The 22,705-nt window shown below is 41.5% G+C and overlaps 2 protein-coding genes across 3 annotated transcripts; one reads left to right on the top strand and one right to left on the bottom strand.

Annotated features, from left to right (window-relative positions):
* Positions 1-14,706, top strand: map3k9 (mitogen-activated protein kinase kinase kinase 9). The gene is made up of 11 exons (XM_048975484.1): positions 1-648; positions 2,086-2,499; positions 4,643-4,823; positions 5,409-5,557; positions 7,103-7,278; positions 7,399-7,639; positions 8,275-8,397; positions 8,707-8,800; positions 8,939-9,051; positions 9,367-10,104; positions 10,778-14,706. The coding sequence occupies exons 1-11, from the start codon at positions 243-245 to the stop codon at positions 11,236-11,238; spliced, it is 3,096 nt and encodes a 1,031-aa protein (XP_048831441.1). The 5' UTR covers positions 1-242; the 3' UTR covers positions 11,239-14,706.
* Positions 14,707-15,197: 491 nt separating this feature from the next.
* LOC125708021 (tetratricopeptide repeat protein 9A) lies at positions 15,198-20,423 on the bottom strand. Of its 2 annotated transcripts, none has more exons than XM_048975486.1 (3): positions 19,670-20,423; positions 19,098-19,280; positions 15,198-18,922 (listed from the first exon to the last, which is right to left on the bottom strand). In XM_048975486.1, exons 1-3 carry the CDS (start codon positions 20,130-20,132, stop codon positions 18,888-18,890), a joined length of 681 nt encoding a protein of 226 aa, XP_048831443.1. In that variant the 5' UTR covers positions 20,133-20,423; the 3' UTR covers positions 15,198-18,887. The 2 variants fall into 2 exon arrangements, with proteins under 2 accessions (XP_048831443.1, XP_048831442.1); XM_048975485.1 differs by having other exon boundaries at positions 15,198-18,899; positions 19,670-20,418.
* Positions 20,424-22,705: the final 2,282 nt, after the last annotated feature.

Genomic DNA, 22,705 nt, shown 5'->3' with positions numbered 1-22,705 from the left:
AAAACCTGCAATTCATACATTGAACATTTCCGTTCCAGCTTCCTATATAGTACACATTGCAATACTCGAGGACAAGAAAGAAGACAGTAACTGCACTATAACTATTGCTGTCGAATGCAATGCCCGATTGCACTGCTGACTTGTAGCGGCTGCAGCCTTATTATAAGGGGACTGACTCGCGTCCCGCGCCAGGTGTGTATGCGCCGTCACGGGGATCCGAGCTGCATCTATGGATCGCTTCGATGGATGCTTTCAAATCCAGTTTTAAGAACAGATTGATTACCACAGGCTCTACTGCACAACAGCCAAAGTCAGAGAAGGAGGCTTCCCCGGAGGTACCGCTGAGCCTGAAGGATGGCATCGCAGCCGTCCCGGCTTCAGCACCAGCGGTGTCTGGATACTGCACGGCTGTGTTTGACTACGAAGCCAGTGCGGACGATGAACTTAGCCTGCGGAAGGGGGACGTGGTGGAAATACTGTCGAAAGATTCACTAGTATCGGGTGATGAAGGATGGTGGACAGGGGCGATAGAAGATCGGGTGGGGATTTTCCCCAGTAACTACGTTTGCAGTGGCAATGGCATCCCTGAAAAGATACGGGATACCGCCGTGGAGGATTATCCCGACATATCAATGCCACCGTTGCATCGTAAGTAGCTACCATTGCATCACATTTGCAGACGTTGTGGATTTTATAGCTGCCAGTATTACTATATGCTTTAAACGTAAAGTCATCAGGTATAATCGCTTTGCCCATTGCAGTGGCATCGGTGCGCCGCCGAAACTGTCCGCTGATTCATATCCAGCTAGCTGCCTTCATCCAACACTGTTTTGTTCATTCCTTCAAGCAGGCCGTAAAGCCTCTGTAATTGTGTGTCACTAACTAATCGTCCAGTTTAAATGTGTCTTTTTCAAAATTAAGCTTATTTATTTCCCCACTTTTTTATTCGTGACGTTGATCGTATTTTATACGTTTTTCCATACCACGAGGAATATTGTCTGCATGAAAAAATTGCATGTTATTATACTAACCAGTCTTGCAGTGATTTTTACATTAATACATTTTAGTACTTTTCTTACGTGATGCATAGTGACAGAATAAACGACACGATTTTGAGAATGAAATGAAGAATTATTCCATGTCTTTCTATGTTTCGTGCTTCTTGATATTGCTTTAAAACTTTGCACAGGAAAAAAGATCAGCGACCTTTAATAATTGTTTTTGTTATTGGTCTATTGTCTTATTTGGTATATTTTCACATATTACAACAAATAAGAAAAACTGAATACTTGCAAAGTTGTATTTATGTAGAACCGATCTGAATGGTAGCTTCATGAGAAAGTCCATCTCATAATGTATCTCTTGTGAGACAATAAGCTAATTTGTTTATTTAAACAAGCAAAACAGATCAATCTGATATATTGATTTCTGCTAATAAATGGATATATATGGCGATCTTATTTTCTTATTACATTATAAAGTGCATGTTTTTTCTATGGCTGTCACCCGCTTCTTGATAAATGTACGCCTAAATAATAAAAATTGCCTAATAAGCAATTTGCTATTCACATGCTGTACGTTCTTAGGCTGACTTTCAAGAACTAGAATCTGACACAAGTCAAACTTCAGGACTTCAGGACCTGAATCATTCGCTTAGGGGTTTCTGTGCAAATGAAGGTCCTTGACTAGGATGGACATAGGTGGTATTATACTGGTATATGTGGTATTATACACTGGTATATGTGGTATTATACACACTGGTATATGTGGTATTATACACTGGTATATGTGGTATTATACACACTGGTATATGTGGTATTATACACTGGTATATGTGGTATTATACACACTGGTATATGTGGTATTATACACTGGTATATGTGGTATTATACACTGGTATATGTGGTATACACACTGGTATATGTGGTATTATACACTGGTATATGTAGTCAGGCTCAATTCCCTTTTTCCTTTACAATACATACAGGAAGATTACTGCCTCTTCTCTCCTTGTCTTCTTCTAACTTCTACTTTGCTGTCTTTCATCCAAACATCTCCCTCATGGACCCCGTCACATTGCTGTAGTGCTGGAAATCGATTTCTCAGAGCTGGCCCTCGAGGAGATCATTGGAGTTGGGGGCTTTGGGAAAGTCTACCGAGCACTATGGAGGGGCACGGAGGTGGCAGTAAAGGCGGCCCGGCGTGACCCCGATGAAGAAGTCGGTCAGACGGTAGAGAGCGTGCGCCAGGAAGCCAAGCTGTTCGCCATGCTTCACCACCCAAACATCATGGCCTTGGTGGGAGTTTGCCTGCTGGAGCCCAACCTCTGCCTCGTGATGGAGTTTGCTCGTGGGGGTTCTCTCAACAGAGCTCTCTCGGGCAAGCGCATCCCCCCCCACACACTGGTGGACTGGGCCGTACAGATCGCCCGGGCTATGAACTACCTGCACTGCCAGGCCATTGTCCCAATTATACACAGGGACCTCAAGTCCAGTAACAGTGAGTAACAGATAATTCTTTTCTTTATCACTGAAGGCTGCAGTAACGAACCCTTTCATTTTATCATTCCCTTTTTTATAATTATATGGAATATTTTAGCTTACTTAAGATCAGGCAATTCACATTTAGGAGGTATCAGAGGAGTATTTGTAAAGGGAAGAGATTAACCAATTAAATGTCTTTTGAAGTCATACAAAGAAAAACATATTTAATCAACTGCTGATTCCAAAACAGCTGAAAGTAGTAAATAATGAAGAATCATACCTACTAGGCCAGGGGTGGGAAATCCTATCCAGAAAGGACCGTTTTGTATGCAGGTTTTCACTGTAACTCCCTAATTAGATTACTAATTAAACTGACTGGCTGAAGAGTCCTCACACCTGGGTTTGAACAGCTGACCTAAAGGTTATCCCAAAAACCTGCACACACCGGCCCTTTGCGGATAAGATTGCCCACCCCTGGACTATATAGCAAACATGGTAAATATGGAATCTCACCCCGGAAACAGGGCAACAATTCAACTAACGATGTATGATCATGCAATATTATGGTGTCACTCATTACTAGCACTGTAATACTTAATATCATTATGTAGATTGTTACCACAGCACAGTTTTCAGATTCTCAGCCTAACCTTCACACACTATGGACAATTTAAAGATAAAGCCAGTTCAGCTAATAATGTATGATGTCACTCATCATTAGCATTGTAATAATTCATATCATTATGTAAGTTGTTTTCACAGCACAGTTAAGAACATAAGAAATTTACGAACGAGAGGAGGCCATTTGGCCCATCAGGCTCGTTTGGGGAGAACTTGACTAATAGAATTGTTAAAATCTTATCTAGCTCTGACTTAAAGGAAGCCAGGGTTTTAGCCTGCTCTGCATTAACAGGGAGACTATTGCAGTTTTCAAATTCTCGAATCATTCATATGTCTTTCTGAGAGACACAGTTATTTACTGTTATGTGACTCGCACAACACCCAACACATCGTGGCTTTTCCATCCTGTCCTTTCTAACCTGTCTTTATAAAAATTGTCATATCTAAAAGGTCTTAATCAGGTTAAACAGCATATGATATGAAGATTCTCGAAACAAGTAACACAGCATGCAGCTGAAACTAAATGTTAAATAATTTTGCTCAGTTTCAAGCGCATTAAAGACACACCTTTACATTTTATTCAATTTATTTACACCTCAGTTACAACTATGGCAGCAGCTGTCTGCAGTGCTGTGTTTCTGAAATACTGCAACTACTGCAATCACTGCAAAATCTTCTGAACTATTGTAACAATCCTGGGAGGTAATCCTGTGTTTGGAGTGTGTTTGCTATGCTTGAGTCTTTAAATCACAAGCCTATTACATGGTATTTGGCGTTCAGACATTTTACACTCATTGGTAAATAGATGGGCCTCTTGCATTCTATTGGTTTACCAGGGTGATTAAATATTATGTTTATTATTTGCCTAACTTGTCATTGTGTAGTGATTAGTGCATCTCTGCTGTTAGACTACCCACTTTATAGAGGCATATCACCTGCTAAACCTACTGCTAGGGGTGCAACAGTACACAAAATCCCTATCTACTCAGTCTCATTGCCTGCCACCAAGTGGCAAGATTGGGGGATTGCAGGAGGGGGTGTAATCTTATTTGGGGTATTTTTGCCTGGAAGACATGTCTAGATATGAGGCTGTTTTAATATTATTTGACTAGGAATTTGAATGGGCCTGTAGCATTACCCAAAAATGAGTTTGATTGTACTGGGAAAAGAAATAAATCCATCTCACTTCATCCTCAGCCTAATTTATATATAACAACAAATCATCTGTAAGGCATTGCTGTAATGATATAAGCATTGCAAATGTTTGCTTTTTTGTTTTTGTTTTTCCATGTGTTTTGTGGGTTAAAAATCTACTGCATTCTTGGGAGAATATCGTTAACAAATTGTAGTCAGTATTTTTTCAGAAAATCCCGCTAAATTTCGCCCCGACGTTATGCTCTAAACATCCCAAACATTGCTACGAACACTTCATTTCCATGCCCTTCCAACTCCCCAGGAAAATCTTTATCATCCGTTACCTAATGACCTCTCACCTCCACCCCTCCCCCCCTGGATCTGGTTCACCATGTTCGTTACAGTACTGATTCTGGAAAAAGTGGAAAAGGATGACTTGACCAATAAGACCTTGAAGATCACAGACTTTGGCTTGGCGCGCGAATGGCACCGCACCACGAAGATGAGTGCTGCTGGCACGTACGCTTGGATGGCCCCCGAGGTCATCCGCTCCTCCACCTTCTCCAAGGGCAGCGACGTGTGGAGGTAGGTACAGCTTCATGCTAATTATATTAGAGCAGAATTTCAGACACTCACTTGAATTTCAGATAGCATCATCTTTGTTTATTTCTTGAATTCATTTGAATACATACTTCAATTGATTGTCATTTATTACAGTTTACAGTTACAGTTCACAATTATAGTTCCTGTCTATCCTCTTTCAAAAACATCAATATGCTATTACTGCTCTTCAGGTATTAAAAATCTGGGTTCCGCTATTTCTGTCTGAAGACGGACTTCACCCACATTGGTAGTCAGAGCTATAGGCATGCACAGTGCTCCAGTTACAGCAGCCACTCTATTATCTGAACTATTTATGGATGAGGGATTAATAAGTGTGTTTTTCTCAGATGGTCAGTGGAGTAGACGGTCTGTCTCAGAGAAATACACGGCCGACTGGAATTCGTCGGCTGACCTTTTTGAATTCCTTCATCGTGACATTTATCTCTGTTGTTGTGGTTCCTTCATTCTTTGGAGAATAGTCTGGGTGACCAAAAATTATATATATATATATCTAAATGTTTTTTCTCTCTCTTTCTCTGTCTCTTTCCTCTTTTCCTTCTTTCTCAGTTATGGGGTGCTGCTCTGGGAGCTGTTAACTGGCGAAGTGCCGTTTCGAGGGATCGATGGTCTAGCCGTGGCGTACGGAGTGGCCATGAACAAACTGGCACTGCCCATTCCCTCCACCTGTCCCGAACCCTTTGCCCGCCTCATGGAGGGTATGCTCTATAGTACTCACTAGATGCATTATGGAAAATTGCCTCCATCTATTTGTTTATTAGTATTTGTCGCATTAGCACAATTAGCACTGTTGTGGTACAGTTATAAGTGGGTGGAGAGGTGCCTCTGAGGCTAGGGTGTCTATGCCACTAAGCAGAAGGTTGTTGGGTCGAATCCCATGAATGTCAGGAGTGATTCTACTCCATTGGGCCCTTGAGTAAGATCCTTAACCTACCATCGCTTTGTCCTGGGTATGTTCTTAATCTACAAGCAGCTCCTCCAACTTTCAGGATCGGCACTCCAGCCACCTGAAAAAAACTTCACACTGTTCCATTCTGTTTGAACTAGTGTGTTGCTGAGGTATCACCCACGTTGTGTGCTGGGTGTGACAATGTGTTGTATCAGCACGTGCTCCTTACCTCACAGTTACGAGGGATACACTGTGTTTACACAGTGAGTTATCTAAATAGACCTTTCAGTTTCACTTGTGACATTAGCTCTGTTAATGGAAATTCCACATAAAATATATGGTAAATTTTACCCTAGTCATGATTGTGTAGTACTTCATACACCTTTAAAATGTATCTTTGAATTGTATAGTGATGCTTATTGACTATAATCTGTAGATTTAATGTATATTATATACTGTATTGATCCCCATGGGGAAATTCTCCCCTTTCCTACTCTTTCCTCTTTCTTGAGGGGGTCACAGGGCAGCGTCAGCCACTCAGCAGCACTTCTGCTGTGGGGGGGGGGTATATTTCGTACATGTGGCTATTCTGCTGGGGCTTGAACCAGTGACCTTCCAATGGGAGCCACAGAGGCTTATCCCACTAAGGCACACACTCTCCCAGTTGTCATGGAAATCTTCTCGCTGTGATTATCATGAAAAGGCATTTCTCTTATAATTTTTATTGAATAACAAATGTAGACATAGTCTTCTGAAACAGAAAACTGTTGGATATCAGTTGGTTTAAATAACTAAAACAACAGCATTAAAACAATAAAACTTATCAGTTCTATTTATAAAACTTGGTTGAATGACCTTTGGCAAGGATAACTATCTCCTAACACTTACTGGATCCCATAGTTAGCTTGCATCACCTCCCCACTATTTCTTGAATGTTCAAAAGGTTCCATCTACTTTTTTTTCAAGTTCCATTGATTCGGATTGGATTCGTCGTCGCCCCCCTAAGAACAATCCAATGCTCTCCTGTTCAGCTGTTCTTTCTGAGTCACTCTGAGGTGTTTTTAGATTTCGGCTCAGAATCATCATTCTGCTGTATGGACCCCTTTGTCCTCTTTGCTACAAATGATACGTTTTCTTCTGACCTCAAGTTCAACACCTGCTGCATGGGTTCCTCTTTCTTTGCAAAACTGCCAACTTATGATACTGACACTGATTCCTTTTCAAATAAATCGTCCAACACCTGTTATTGATTCTTAACGCACTAATTACGAGTAGCAACATATGATATTATAAAATTATGTCGGAATTTTCTTTAAACCCTCAATTTCTTGTAATAAAACCTCTTGCCTTCTAGATTGTTGGAATCCAGACCCCCATGCTCGCCCTCTGTTCACCAGTATCCTGGACCAGTTGACAGCCATTGAGGAATCTGGATTCTTTGAGATGCCTGTTGAGTCGTTCCATTCACTCCAGGATGACTGGAAGCTGGAGGTCCAGGAGATGTTCGACCAACTGAGGGCTAAGGAGAAGGCATGTACATCCTAACAAGATTTCTCGCTCAGACATAACTAGACACATGAAAGAATGTCGTGCGTTTGACTAAACACTGACTCGTGATGCTTGAATATCACATCGCCGGTGGCCCCCAAGGAGTTGCGATCGTGGGAGGAGGAGCTGAGCCGAGCCGCAGTGCAGCAGAAGTACCAAGAGGAGGCACTGCGGAAGCGAGAACAGGAACTGGCAGAGCGCGAGATTCACATCCTGGAACGTGAGCTCAATATCATCATCCACCAGCTGTACCAGGAGAAGCCGCGGGTGGAACGTCGGCAGGGCAAATTCCGGCGGAGCCGCCTAAAGCTGAGGGACGGCAACCGTATAAGTTTGCCGTCAGGTACGAGCATGAAACAGCAACATTTCAGTCAGTCCCCGATGCTGAAAATATTCGCATGAAATGTCAGTACAGGCATTGATGGCTAAATAGTTACTTCTGTTGAAAGTGACTTTAAAACTCTAATGCTGAACTTTATCAGCTAATACATCACTATTAGAGAAGCGTGCATCATCCATGACCTTACCTTAGAAAAACATCGCTTGAACGCTTAATTACAGTTACACATTGTTAGGTCAGTTATTGTTTGTATTCTTTTGACCACTGGCTTAATGATGCATATACATATTTACATTGGCAAGGCAGGGAAAGTTTATTTATATGGCAAAATATCATGTGCGTCGGTCATTCAATGTGCTTTACAGAAATAAAACAAGTGTACAAAAATACAAGTAAAAATACATAATAAAAAATTATTGAATACACAGGACAGAACAGAATATAATAAACAGTGGTGTAGTGATAAAACAATTAGTAGAATCAATGTGCAAGTAGTTTTTGCAGTGATTAACAGCAGCAGGTAAAAGTAGATAAATAAGAGCAAGTATTGTGCAACAGAGATAAACGAAAGGCAAATAATTCATCGAAGGCATACATAGTTTAACATGGTTTATAAACATGTCTTTGCTTGATTTCAGATTTCCAGCATAAAATCACAGTACAGGCATCACCCACATTGGATCACCGCCGGAGTTTAATCAGCAGCAGCTCCAGCCCTCCTACCAGCCCTCCACTGCTGCCCCGCCTACGGGCGATACAGCGTGAGTAACCAGGCAACCGCCTCTCCTCTGCAGCTGCCGGAATGGTGCATTCTGGGCACATACTGCTTATGGCCCACTTAGCATTTAGCATCCGTAGTGTGTGGATTTTCTGTAAGGACAGTGTGGCTTTTTTTGCTAAATGTCTCCTTTGTTCAACGTCTTGATTACTCATCTCTAGTGATCTTCATGAATGTAATAAAATATAATATCTTGGCATTAATTTAATAGTGTAAATGAGCACGGTGGGCTACATCTTTCCATTTGTCGTGCGATTTTTCTTTTCTTACATTTTGCCGCCGTCCTCCACAGTTACCCCTGCAGGCGTTCATAAGGCGAGGGGGCGGACTTCAGTTTTTCAGCCAGACGAGGATGACGAGAAGAAAGGCCCACGAAGGAAGAGGAGGTCAGAGACACACTGTCACTGCGAGCCGTAAAACGCCCATTACAGGCCTGGAGAGCAAGTCGGGTGCTTCAGTTAGCATTTATTTCATTTTAATTTGCACATCTTCGGCTTCTCTGTCCACCTGTCTTGTATGACTAGTGAAAAGACTACATCAGAGGGCAACAGGCAGAGGTCTAGCAGCGCCCCAAACCTTCGAAGGTCACCCCGGCATAGTCCCGCTGTGCCAGGCGTTCCCAGTTTGGCAGAAATGGGTGAGGATTACCACAGACTGCAAAACCTACTGCTGACCTACATGCGTACATAGACATTAATATGTAGCTATTTATAATACTTAAGTTAAAATTTATTAAAACTAGGTACATTAGTTTCATGATTCAAAAAATCCAGTATCATACTACGTCATACATTATTCTCTTTATCAATGCGCAAACAGTTCTTTATTTGCTTATTTCTGCTTTCAAATCCGAGTTAAACTGGTCAGAAGTGAATAAGCTGTAAAGGCTTGGGTCCTGAATTTGTACGATAATATTCGTATTATAAGCATCGGAAATCTGTACTCTTTGCAGAAAATGAAGACGTCTGTTTCACCTCGGAGACTGTGGAATCTTCCGGCAGTTCCTATCTTTGCATCCCATTCCACAGGGAAGGACACATTTCACACAGTAATAATGTGGACCAAGGAATCGTGGCCCAAGCCCCCGACATTTGCTCCGCGAGGCGAAGCCCAAGTGGGGCGCGCCGGACAGATCTGGTGCTGTTGGGCTGTGGTGCTGTACTAGCTTCCGTGGGGCTGGGCTTTGACCTTATGGAACTTGGCAGGCCGGAGGAGAGTAGCAAACCACGCTGGGAGGGTTTCTTTCACCGTGCCGGGGGCCAGCGAAGGAGTACCAGTCCCCCTACGCGGAAGCTGTTTCGCTGGGAGAGTCCACTAAAGCCCCCAGCCCCCCTGCAAAATCAGGCCTTTCCAAACTCCCTCACGTTGTTGTCCCTGTCTTCTGTCTCTGACTGTAACTCCACCCGCTCCCTGTTACGTTCGGACAGCGAGGAGCTATTGGTCTACAGGCCTGCATCGCCTCAGCCTCAGGCCTGCCTCGCTCAGGCGGTCCCACTCAATCCTCTAGTCAACACTCAACTCGAAAGCTTCAAGAGACACCCCCGACAGTCACTCACCCCAACGCACATCCCCTTCACCCCCAGCGATTTGCACAGTTTGCACCGAACTCCATCAGATGGAGCTATCAAGAGAGGATGCCCTGCAACTAATCATCAACCACGGCCTATAGAGGAGACCCCAGAAACCGCAGGTTAGAATGAGTAGGCATTTTTGGATTTAGGTTAGTTGTATAGAAATTGTTAAGAAACAACACAGTGTTATTTTTTTCACATATAAAGGGTAAAATGCATGACAATTTCCCGTCACATCAATGCAGATGCACATAAAATATGTACATATTTGTGCTGTTACAACTATCGTTACACCTTTGTCGCTATTAAAGGTGAATGTGTGCTTCGTACCAGTTATGTGCATCCCTGACTGTAATAACAGATTCTGTTGATGACGTCATAAAAAAACCTGAAACAAGTGGGAATGTGCTACTACGACACTTCAGACAGTCAAAAACACTGATTCTCTATCAACGCACATCCTTTTATATATAATATGACTGATTGATGTTTAGATATCAGGCAGTATAGATCTACGAGCTTGCTAAACTAAATATGATCCTTCCGCATCCCAGAAGAATCTTTAACATATTGTCTTCAGTGTGTTTGGAGATTTCGGTATATTTCGATCTGCAGTATTTTGAGGCTTTGGTGCAGTCATTAAGGACATTTACATTTTTTAGACATATGTTTTGTGTGATCTTTTGAAATAATGAGTTAAATGTAAACTTGAGGATAGTCAATGAACAGTAACTTTAGTGTTTCTTTAGTGTAATGGCGATGCATATTGATTTTGCTTGTAACTCTTTCTAGATGGAAGCACGAAAGGTATAAGGCCCAGTGACGCTGAGGTCCCCCGCCTGCCAGACCCCAATGTGGTCTTCCCTCCCACGCCACGTCGTCGCTGCCCCCCCGAGAGACCCAAAACTTTAGATTTCCTGGCCCGACCTCGCCCTTTACCTCGCGCCCGCTTCGAGTTCTGTCGGGGGGACTCCACTGATGGCCAGGACAGAGGAGGTAGACTCAGCACTGGAGAGTCTCCCAGTCACACCTATAGTGCAGAGTCCCCCACAGCTTTGAGGTCTGAAGGGGCTGTAACAGTCCTCCCCACCCCCATGAAAGACCCAACGCCATGTTTATCACAGAAGTGCAGTAGTCTGCTTGACCAACGAGACGAGAGCCAGCAGCGAGATGAAACACGCCCCCTCTGCATGCCCGAGCAAGATGTGTCGAACGGCTCCCCCTACAGGTCCCAGTTAGATTACTGGTCCTAACTCAGTCCCAGCCCTTCTGAACCTGCTTGTATCAATTTCTCATAAAATGACCTACCTTGGGAAGGAGAGAAGGAAAAGGACATTATATTTTTGAATGTTCCTTCATAAGCTTACATATATGGACCATGCTATGACACTACAAACTGTTAAATTGAAATTTTGCCGCCTTTGTTTAATAACAGAGGTGCAAGAATGACTCCCCCCTTAGATATCATTTTTTTTGTTCCTAAGTAATATCAATCCTATGTTCATCTTCTGTGGTTTGTATGGTGCTAATTTCTGGTGTTCTGGTGACGTTTCAGTGGGTAACAGGCACAAATCTGAAACGCTAAAGAACAAGCTACTGGGAGCAAGACATTTGGAAAAGAAAATACTTTAACCAGTTTGTTAAGCTTTTCTGTTTGTACAACAGCTCCCATAAATGTGGTTCATGAACTAGTCCATGAACGTGAAACTTGATTCATATTAAGTGCTTGGATTTGGAGCGAAATGAGGAAAGTGGGGTTTTTTGCCTGCAAACCTCACAGCTCTATTACACTGGCAATGCTCTGTATGTCACACACATGAATGTGGGTATATTTTACCTTTTATGTCATTAGTATGAGCAAGAACATTTAAATGCAGGATCCGTTATATGAATGTTACCACAGCTGCTATAATACGATCTTCAGTTTTATTCTGTATTCTGTACTGTTCCCTGTGTATTGTATTTGTCTGCATTTTAGCAAATGTACTTTTACAGAGTATTGAGCCAGTGGGGATCTGCTGCATATACTAATGCAGGGGCTTCATAAGACGGGGGAAAGTTAGGACGATTCCAAGGACCCCTGAGTGACAGGGGGCCTACAAAACTGGATTTGCCTGGACTGGGGGCCCCAATATGATATGCCAACATGGGGCACAAAATCTCTAGCAACACCCCTATACCAATGGCATGTTAAAATATACGTATGGAATTCCACACTCATTTCTTTAGAATAGAGCAGGGGTCTCCAACTCCGGTCCTGGATCTTGTAGGTTTCTATCCTTCCCGTCCTCTGATGAGCCACACCTGTTCCTGGTGTTTACATCGGAAGCCAGGAAGGATAGAAAACCTACTGGACGGTAGCTCTCCAGGACCGGAGTTGGAGACCCCTGGTATAGAGTATAGAATTTCAACAAACAGCGAGTGGCCCAAAATACAATTTAGAAAATCCCAAAGATTTATTTTAAAAGCTGTATACAGGCTGAGAGCAGGGGTCCGAAACTCCAGTCCTCACACGCAGTGTTATCATATCAGCTGAACTCTGAATGTATTCACCCCTTTTAAAGATACCTATAAAAGGGTAGTTTATTGAGTAAAGATAAATCTGTAGATTTCATGTAAACCATTAGTAGACCTGAGCCCTTGCAGAGTTAAGAACAAAGAACCGATTCATTGCATCTTACTTAAAATACTGTAATAAGTTTCAAATTTCAGAAGGCTGAGGTAAAGGGAACATCATTTAATATCATTATATTGTAAAGATATGAAGTTGCTTTCATTTTTAATACTCCACAGATTTTGTTGTGAAAGGTGTTGAAGTGTTTTGCATCACAAGATTAATTTGATCATCGGGGGGGACTAGAGTTGCCAGGTTTCCCAGTCTGTCGAAGTGTAGATATCTTCTCAGTAGGTAGAAGTTGTATAAATTCAAGTATTTAACATTGCAGCTCTGCATGCATCTTGTCTAAAGACCAGTGAAAACAGGTCCTGGAGGCGTGTCTTTTTACTGGTTTAATATTTATTTATGAAATATTTGTATTTATTTTCTGACTTGCTTTAAACTGTATTTGATTACTTTTATGGAAATGTTCGGATATTCAAAATATTGTCAGAAAAGTGTTAAATACAGCGCTCTTGGAATCTTAAGATTCTTTTTATCATTTGCAGGATTCCTATTGCGATGGGGAATAGTGTCTTCCAGGTAGCTGCTACTGTCCTTGGTTTCCAGAATGCATCCAAAGTGAACGTGCAGACAGGGGCTGGTATTCTCTCTTTGGTGTTTTGCATTGTGTAGGCTAAGTAGCGTTTGAAGAAGAATATTGTAATCTAAATAAACATTCAAAGAACAGATTCAGTCTGAGTAAAAGTAGTGATGTTTGCATTAAATGGATCATAGGGTATGGTTTATTTTTGTTAATGCATTATATATCATACACTTTACATATCAGTCAATAGAGGGAGACACATTTTTCTGTGAGATTTTAAAATACGGCCTATTTTTGCATGTGCAGACAGAAGGGATCGCATGATGGTCCTAACTCAAAACCGGGGTAACCCAATATAGATAAGTAAATGTATATCTTCGTATCTACAGGTCAGTACATATCAGCTTTCACATTCTCTGTTATCTACAATATATTGCAATATCTGGCATAAGCAAATATTAGTTTATGTAACCCTACCCCTTACTTCCATTTAATGATAACAATCCCACAACAATCTTATTTCCCGGATGCTTATTTTAAAGACATCAATGCATTTTGCCAGGAATAGCTGTGGACCTTGAAGTGAGGCAGCTTTCTTTATAATTAAAAAAATAATTAAAAGTACTTTCAAAAGATGCCTGTTCTCTGACTGTAGTTGGACATCATGTCATCTGTGGTCACCACCCTTATAATGTAAAATAATGATCATATACAAAAAATGGTTCTTGTTTTCTCTTTGAGGGGAGTTCTTCCTTGCCACCTTCTGGGAACCTTGGACCCAGGATTCTGTAAAGCACTTTGTAAATGAAAGTGAATTGAATTTTCTGCAAAGAAATGAATTATGAATGCAAATACTGTTGGAAAATATCTTTGATGTATGAACCAAGTGTAAACTGAATTTAACATATAAATGATCTGCTAAGGAGAACTTGTTACAGTTACACCTACTGTTGCGGCTGCAGTATATTTGTTAACTTCATTGTACTCTTCTTGGATCAAATATACTTAAATTAAAAGCCACATTAAAACATATTTCCACTGAAGTAAGTGGAAACCTAATTTGATTAAATGTGTTTCAGTGAGTTGTGTGCATTGTATAGGGGATGGACAAAATTATGCAAACACCACATGAAAAAGTGCTTCAAAGTAAATGAATCACAATTACAAAGGCAGCTGCAACAATGAGTCATATTAGGTTGAATGCCAATTAGGAAGCATTTATCAGCTGTAGAAGAATTTTCACAAACACCAGAACAAAGTGAAAAAGCATTCCATGGCCTCTTCAATCACCGTGGGTGTTTCTCAATACCAAGAACACAAAGATCATACTTATGATCTCGGCAAGATCAGTCTTACTAACTTGCCTCCTAAGAATAAACTTTGAACACAGTAAATCATGGGGCTGTTCTAGTTTGGCGAGGATGCAACCGATGCATCATTGATATATAGGATGAGGCGAGAATGACATCAGAGGATTTTCAACCATCCTCTGTACATCTGTTCTTAGTATTGGACCTGGTCTTCGGCGATGGAAGATGATGTAAAACGGGTACACACAAGTACGATCAAGTACGCATATTGAAAAACACCCCAGGTCTAAACATCATTGAATCTTTTTGGGACATAACGGAGTAGACAGTGTGAAACACATTTCCACTTCCTTCGTACCTCAAGGGAATACAAGCTTTTCTTCTTGCAGAATGATCCAATATCCCACTACACTCAGTTTAGTAATGTTCATGCACAGAAAAGGTTGAAACCATTCTGAAGGCAAAAGCTGACCCTATTCTAAGGTCCTGGACATTATTACATTGTTAGATGTTTTCATTGTTCTGTCCACCTCCTCTATGTCTATTTCTACAGTTACTACTACGATTGTAAAAGTATTTGTCCCATTTCTGATTCCCTGTTTGCTTGCATGTTTTTGAGACTTATTTTCTATGAAAATATTAAATGAGGGAAAACAACATTTTGATATTTCTAACTGCGCAGCACGCAGTAACCAGCAATCACACCTTTACACTCAGTGACTGATTCAAGGGCATACGTAGGTTAGGGTCAGTACCCAAATCTGTACCCTTGACTGTAAATCGGACCTTTCCTGGAGTCATTAATTTTGCAGTTCACAATTAAGACCTACTTTGTCTCTGTCAGGTATGTTAGTTTAAAACATAGATTATTCAGGTCTTCACCCAAAACATTTATATCTGCACCAGCCAGATCAAATATTCCATTTTTCTTCATATTTTCTACTGCTGATTTGCTAACGGCATATCACTATTGACAGTTCATAGGATGACCATTACCAAGACATTTGTCTGCAATCTCAAACCATCTTCATCTGGACAATAACGGTCTGATTCCACCAAAGCAATTATCCATTAATTCTCGACGCCCATTCCAAAGAGACAAAGCCTATTCGAAGATCCGCCGCATTAGACCTGGACAATATGGCAAAATGTTTTATCACAATTTTTTTTTTCAGTCAACATCAATAATTATCACAATATAAGTCATAATTTCTTTAAGGCTCCATTTTTGCTTAAAATTCCCTTCGGATTCCTCCAAAAACAGATTCCGAGCATGAAAAAGGTGACAAACCAAAATCTAATTTTAATAAATCATACAAAATAAACTCTTTTGTCATAAGGTGTAACATTAGAAAATGCCGACAGTGCTGTTTGTTGCTGGGTTTTTCTGACTCTCTCCAGGGGACGGGGATCACATTGCTGGCAGAGTTGTCACCTGTCCCATTCTGAAGGAATACGTGTTTTGATGTGTGTAGTTTGCGACCATAAACACTTGCATTCGGTATGTTGCACTTGGCGGCAATGCATCAAGCAATGCATCAAGCAATGCATCAAGCGGTGAAATATGTTTGCAGCATTTTCAGTTTAAGTTGGGACAAGTTTCACGCAAAGGTCACAGTACATAGCACCAAGTTTGTTGCAAATAAATAAAAACTGCGACAAAGTACCACCACACCGCCTTCTTTTACCCTGCTTGCTATCAAACAATATTCGTTACTGATAGTTTATCAAAGCTTCTCATTCTATCGTTGAAATTTTATATGACAAGGAGTCAGTATCGTTTATATCGCCCAGCCCCACACCCTGTACACCAAAGCCAGTCTGAATGCATGCAAATAACAAATTAACACAATATCCTTAACAAATGACTTACAAGGTTAGAAAATTTTGTATCACTTTACAATAAGGCTCCCTTTTGCCACTTATAAATGGTAGTAACTCATTAATAAAAAACACAGTTATAATTAGTTTATCATTGTATATCAGTGATTTACAAAATGTCACAACCTAATTAATAACCTGACTATACACGATTCATACGCCCTTTATGATGGATGTCCTGCAAAGTGGTACCGTAAAAGGCATATTACAGTGAAGGAGACTGGTAGGCTGAACAAACATTACTATTATAGGAGGGTGGCCTTCCTCAGCAGAAATCCTGGGGGAGGGAAAAGTGATGTGAATCCTCTCAATAGACAGCTGCTACAGTTGAGGAACTTCTTCAGCTGCAGGCTCATCCCCCCAAGTCACAAAACTAAGCCCTTCAGACACCTCTCTGCACCTATTGCCATTCATGTTTTCCCCAAGACTTCCAAAGGCAGCCAGGATATATAAGCTATCGAGCTTTTCTAGATTCTGCCTCGGAGTCACAGCCCAGTGGGTCATGTCTGGAACACCTCCCTGGGGAGTCAAGCAGGTGGCATCCTCATTAGATGCCCAAACCTCACAGAGACTAAGCCCAGCAATCTTGCCAGAGAAACCTCATTTTGGCTGATAATGCTCATGATTTTGTCCTCTTGATCATCACCCAAAGCTCATGACTAAATGTGAGACAGGAGACTGACTAGTAAACCACGATCCATATCTGGCAGCTTAAACACCGACGTCACCACTACAGGCCTCCTGAGTGCCTTCAAAACTACAGTCACTGAAAAAGCACCACTTCCAAAGCTGACTTGGTACTCGGGGATACTGGTAACCATACAGCATACAGTATAGCAGTGTTTCCCAACCCAGTCCTCAGGGGAACCCCGGACAGTTCATGTTTTCGCTCCCTCCCAGCTCCCAGCCAATCAGGAACACCGAATACCTGGTACAGGAGCGCTGGGAGCTGAGAGGAAGCAAAAACGTGGACTGTCCAGGATTCCCCGAGGACTGGGTTGGGAAACACTGCTCTATAGTGTACAATCATGATGGTAATAACGGGCTGTATTTAACATGGCCCCTCCCTACAGACCTTTTCACTACAGAGATCTCTATCAACAACCTAAGGCTCCAGTGCAATACAGCACTGGAGATCTTTGGAACAATTTTTAACAACATGTGAATTAAGAAATCTTGTCCACGGCATATAACAGAATTGAATTAAATTTAGATAACTTCTGACACACCACTGGCATCTGTACTCAAGTGCATACCGCATGAGCTACGTTAGTGTAACAAAGTTTTAATGAAAACATCATGTATTGTACCTGACACAATAGTAGCAACATCAAATCAACACTTACCATATTAGACTAATAACCACAACCCTGTGCTGGATAAGTTACAGAAGATGAACATAAAGAAGCATCACAGTTAAAAATGATATATATATAAATATATATATATATTAAATATACTTAATTGTGTAGCATAACAATAGACACATAGAGAAGTTTATCTGTCAAAGCGGGGATTATTAACAAAAATACATGAGATGATTACTACTTGATGAGGTTTAATCCAGCCATACGCATCATAAAGTATTAAAACTAAGCGGTTCCTGTGTGACAGAGCTCTATATTCCTCAAACTGGTAACGTATGACATAAACAAAATCAACCGACCATCACTTCTCATATACTCTCGGAAAGTGACGTCTATTGAAAAGTGTATAGCAGTCTGGTAGCCAAAGCAAGGTGCATGACACAGTCCAGTGTTTGTCGAAATGGTCCTCAGGGACCGCCAGACAGTGCTTGTTTTTGCTGGGAGCTGGGAAGGAGCTAAAACGCGGATTGTCTGGCAGGTAGCTGGGAGGAAGCAAAAAACGTCACTGGAGGTCCTGGACGACTGGGTTGAGAATTGCTGGTATAGTCAGTAGTTTGATTCGACCTTCACAGAGGTGCATTTTGGGTGAGTAAACCCAAATAACACAAACGGACTCACATTCTACTGGGTGAGCAAAACAGCCAGGTTTTGTATACTGTTGCCTAGGCACCTACAAGGTTATGGGGGGAATTAAGTACATAGTGCTATTGTCTAACCGTGTTATATCGTTTGAAGAAGCCTGCTGTGTCATGAGAAGCCAATAGCTGACAGCGTGCGCATAGCAGAAGTGCAGGGCAACATTCACCCGTATTGATCGGGGCGTTATTGTACTGCAACAGTGCTGGTGTCCCGTGCCACACTAAGAAAGTTTTTCGATTTTTCTTTTTTTTTTGCATGTGAATGTTATGTTTATCTGAAGCAATATTTAACCAAAACAGGTTTTCACAAAACTGGCAAGTACAAAAGACGCATTTGTGTGTGTGTGTTTTTTTTAGTAAGTCATAAAATGACGTAGGAATACTAATTTCCATACACGACATTAAAAGAGCATTTCTATGTAAACATCGACTGGCTTATGAGGCCTCTTTTTCTCTCTGGATGCTGCGACGGATCTTCATCTCTGTCAGCTGGATGTAGCGGATTACATTGGTGTCTGGAGCACAGTAACAGGAAAAGCTGTTTTATGCAAGGCGGGAACATAGGAAACAAAGATCACTAATTTCATGCCAATGCCTCGTCTCTTTTAAAGCTAAGCATGCTTTGTTTGTCTAATCTTATTGACACCTGGAAACAACATTTTTCAAATTGCCATCAATAGCTTCATATATAAATATAAATAATTGGTGCCTACCAGATGGTTGCTGTTTATGTGACTCTTTCAGGTAGTGAAGAGCCTTGTTAAAGTCTCCCAGGTGATAATAAGCCACCCCAGATCGGTACAAGGCCTTGAAGTTCTCCCCTTCCTTGCAAAGGACCTTCAGACAGTATTCCTTGACGCGCTCATAGTTTACCAACTCCATCTGCAACAAGCAAGCTACAACAAAAGATGCCTTACATAAAGCCACGATGCGTCCATTAGCAAAGCAAGAATCAGAAAACACTGACCCCAATCACATTTTCGTTAAAAATGGAAAATGCGATCAAAAAGTAATCTAACCCTGGAAAAATACAGCTACCCTACTTTATCACTGTATTACGATCGATTTTTAAAAAATCGAAGATTAAAAATCGTTCAAACTGTCCACATTTTTGCGAAATTAGTATAATCGCAACCTATATTATATATATTTCAATTCCTTATTATGTAATTAATATGCTTAAAATTGCATTAAATCATGCAAGACTCTATTTAACCTGGACTAGCCTACTATTATTGATAGTGTCACGTGTTCTCCATAAAAATCAGACAATAACTACAATTACCTGCAAGACTGTTGTAACATTCCAGCTCGGCGTTCTCTACTGCGCCCTTTTCTTCATCTGTCAAGGCGGAGTGGCTCATAGTTTTCAGAGCAGACGAGGGAGACCTGCAACTAACATCGGAATCCCCCAGCACCCTACATAACCCCTTCATCTCAAGCAGCGCCCGATGGTACTTGCCGATCGCCTCTCTGTATTTCTTATCCTTGTAGCACTGGGTCCCCTGCGTCTTGAAATCCAGAGCCCGTTTAACTAAGTCTGCAGGTTCGTTATGCGACGGCTGCTTGAGGACGGAGGCGGAGTGGTGACGGACATGCTGCTGGGAGCGAGTGTCTCTGATCCGGCTACTGGGAGGATGGATGCACTGCTGCAGCGTGGACGCGCCGACGATGCTGCTTCCACCAACACTGCCACCACCCTCCGCTCTGTTATAATTCCCATCGTACGCGGTCTGCCTTTGACTCATATTATCATTTACATACAATTTAATACGTACTTAAACACACATGGAATACGACAATATTAATATTCTAATCGAACCCCGCAAGCTCCGATTTCTCTTTCGTCGTCCACATACCCAGTATTCTCCCGTAGCGAAGCGTAGTTTCCCGTCAGCGCTTCCTACTGGTGCCCGCTTTGGTCATGATTGTCTTCGATAAATAAAATGTTTTTTTTTTTTTTTTTCCTTTTTTCTACGCTCATGTAAAATTCTCTCCTCTTTGCTCGGCGACGAAAAACACATTACATTTCTGTCATGTTAGCAAGTCATCGCTGTTCCTATTTCTTTAAAGTGAGAAAATGAACATACTATATATGACGACAACGTTTTGCCTACACGAGCCGAATAGATATATCCGCAATGTCCGTTTCTTTTAGTTTTCCCGAACTGGGCTTCTTTATCTTCCAACATAGCCCATTAAGGATTAAACATTTATCTTTTTTTTTTTTAAGTTAGCAATATCCTGCATATGACAATATAATCACAAAACCCTTTAATACATTTCATAAGAGTTAAATGCGAAAAAAGGATATCATTTGAACGAAACGTTTACTATAATTGAAGTAATTTATTTGTAATTTAATAGGCATTGGATTTGCCTATGGTTTGGTCAGGTATGCCAGCTGCCTATTTATGGAGTGTAGGGACTCTGATTGAATGGATAAAGTGGGACTGCACCTTTTCTCATCCTCCTCCTTGTATGGGCATAAATTAGCAGTTAAATGTTAGACTCAACCAGAGCCCATGGGTCTTCCATCCAAGGCAGTGAGAGCACATGGCTGATCCAGGATGGTTTGAAGACCCTGAGCTACCTGGCTAGCCTATGGTCCATTAAAAACTTGCTTTCAGCACCAGATGCCATAAAGGCCGTAAGAGGATATTGTTCATTGTCCCAGGGCGTTGCAAGAAGGACCCCAGACATCACATACTCAGGTGAGATGGTGGTACTCCCATCCCTGGACAAGTTCTGGATTTTCCTAAATGCTCCAGACAGGAGGTTAGTTACAACAGGGAACTGGGAAGGTTTAGTGGTGTATAGGAAATGTCAGGACCACAGAGAGTTAATGCTGAGCCTTTCATGTTCTCTCCCAAAGCCAATTATCCGTTCAGATGGAGGTGTCAATAAAGGGCCCTCAATGAAGTTCCTGGTTGCCACCTCATCGTTCACATCTTCCAAGATACCATAGGAGAACGATTTAGTGAGGGCCACCAAATTCCAGCTACTCTCCACAAAAAGTGTGTGGAGACCAATAACACTGTCTACCATGGTACAGGCACTCCGGCGAGGCCAGAGAAGCTGGCTGAGTGGCTCTCCCTTACTGACTTGACGGTTAAACACATTCATCTCCTGGGTGACGATGAAGTTATCTGAGCAAATTTCAGATTTCTGCTACTAGATAGCTATGTCTCAAGTGTAATGAGATGATGTACATCGACTTGGTCGTCTGAAGCTAAAAAGCCAATGAGCACTTGGTAAAAACCTAATACATTTACAGATGATGCTGTCAAATTGCTTCAGAAGACAAGGATTCCCATCATGGGGTATCATTGGAAATGCAGGAACATGGAATGTCTCTGTGCATTTAAATTACAGTTGTCAAGCTCTAAAGACTGCTGGCATAAGTCAGCGAGGAACTGCAAGCCAGTACGGATATGCTGGAGCATCCATTTCTATCTACCCCATGATGCTTCCTCGCCTCATCAACATAGAACATAGATGTTCACACCTTGACGGGTCCATTCTGTCTCAGTCTTGAGAACCATAACTAGGAATCACACCCAGGCTGTTGTAGCAAGAGTAATTAACCATTTAAGCTTAGAATGACTTTAGCCATGTGGACTCAAAAGCAGAGCAGGTTTGGATTGCAGCAGTTTAACTTGCATGAATAAATCAGGAGACGCCACACACTTTGCCTCAAGACCAAGCAAAGAATGCAACTAAGGGAATAACTTACACTGACAAAGCCACACAAGTGTAGGCAACGGACCACAACAAAACTCAGCTCATAAAGACTTTATTGCCAGATTAAATGAGAGAGCCGCTGCCAAACTTCTCAAGACATTTGTAGGAGCTAAAATGAAGGATCACAAAATATATTTTTTAAAATACTGGTGAAACATTAAGAACAAAGAACAGGTATTTCCAGAATATAAATCTATGTGCAAACGTAGGAAGGGAAGATAATTGGCACCTTTGAATTTTGTAAGATGCGTAAGAATAACACAGACTGCATAAAAAACAAACAAGTAGGTTCTTGATTCAAACCTGATTTTTTTTTTTGCATGCATTTTGGGCACGTTATGAGATCCAGTTGCATTGGAAAAGCATATAATGCTTGGAAACTTATTAGCAAATCAGGAAAAGGACAAGCAGCAACTAGGTTGAATGGACTCAGTCATCACAACGTACCACGGGGAAGCTCATCTTTTAACCCGCCTCATAATAATTTTATCTTAACCCACAGCAAGGGGTTTGAATCTAAATCTGTGTGTGTACCTGCATGAGCTGCAAGAACTTCTTCTGGGTATTCCACTTCCCG

Source organism: Brienomyrus brachyistius, chromosome 14, assembly GCF_023856365.1.
Source record: "Brienomyrus brachyistius isolate T26 chromosome 14, BBRACH_0.4, whole genome shotgun sequence".
In the NCBI taxonomy this organism is placed as follows: Eukaryota; Metazoa; Chordata; class Actinopteri; order Osteoglossiformes; family Mormyridae; genus Brienomyrus; species Brienomyrus brachyistius.
Note: the sequence above shows the minus strand (reverse complement) of the source record. Positions and strands in the feature narration are given on the sequence as shown.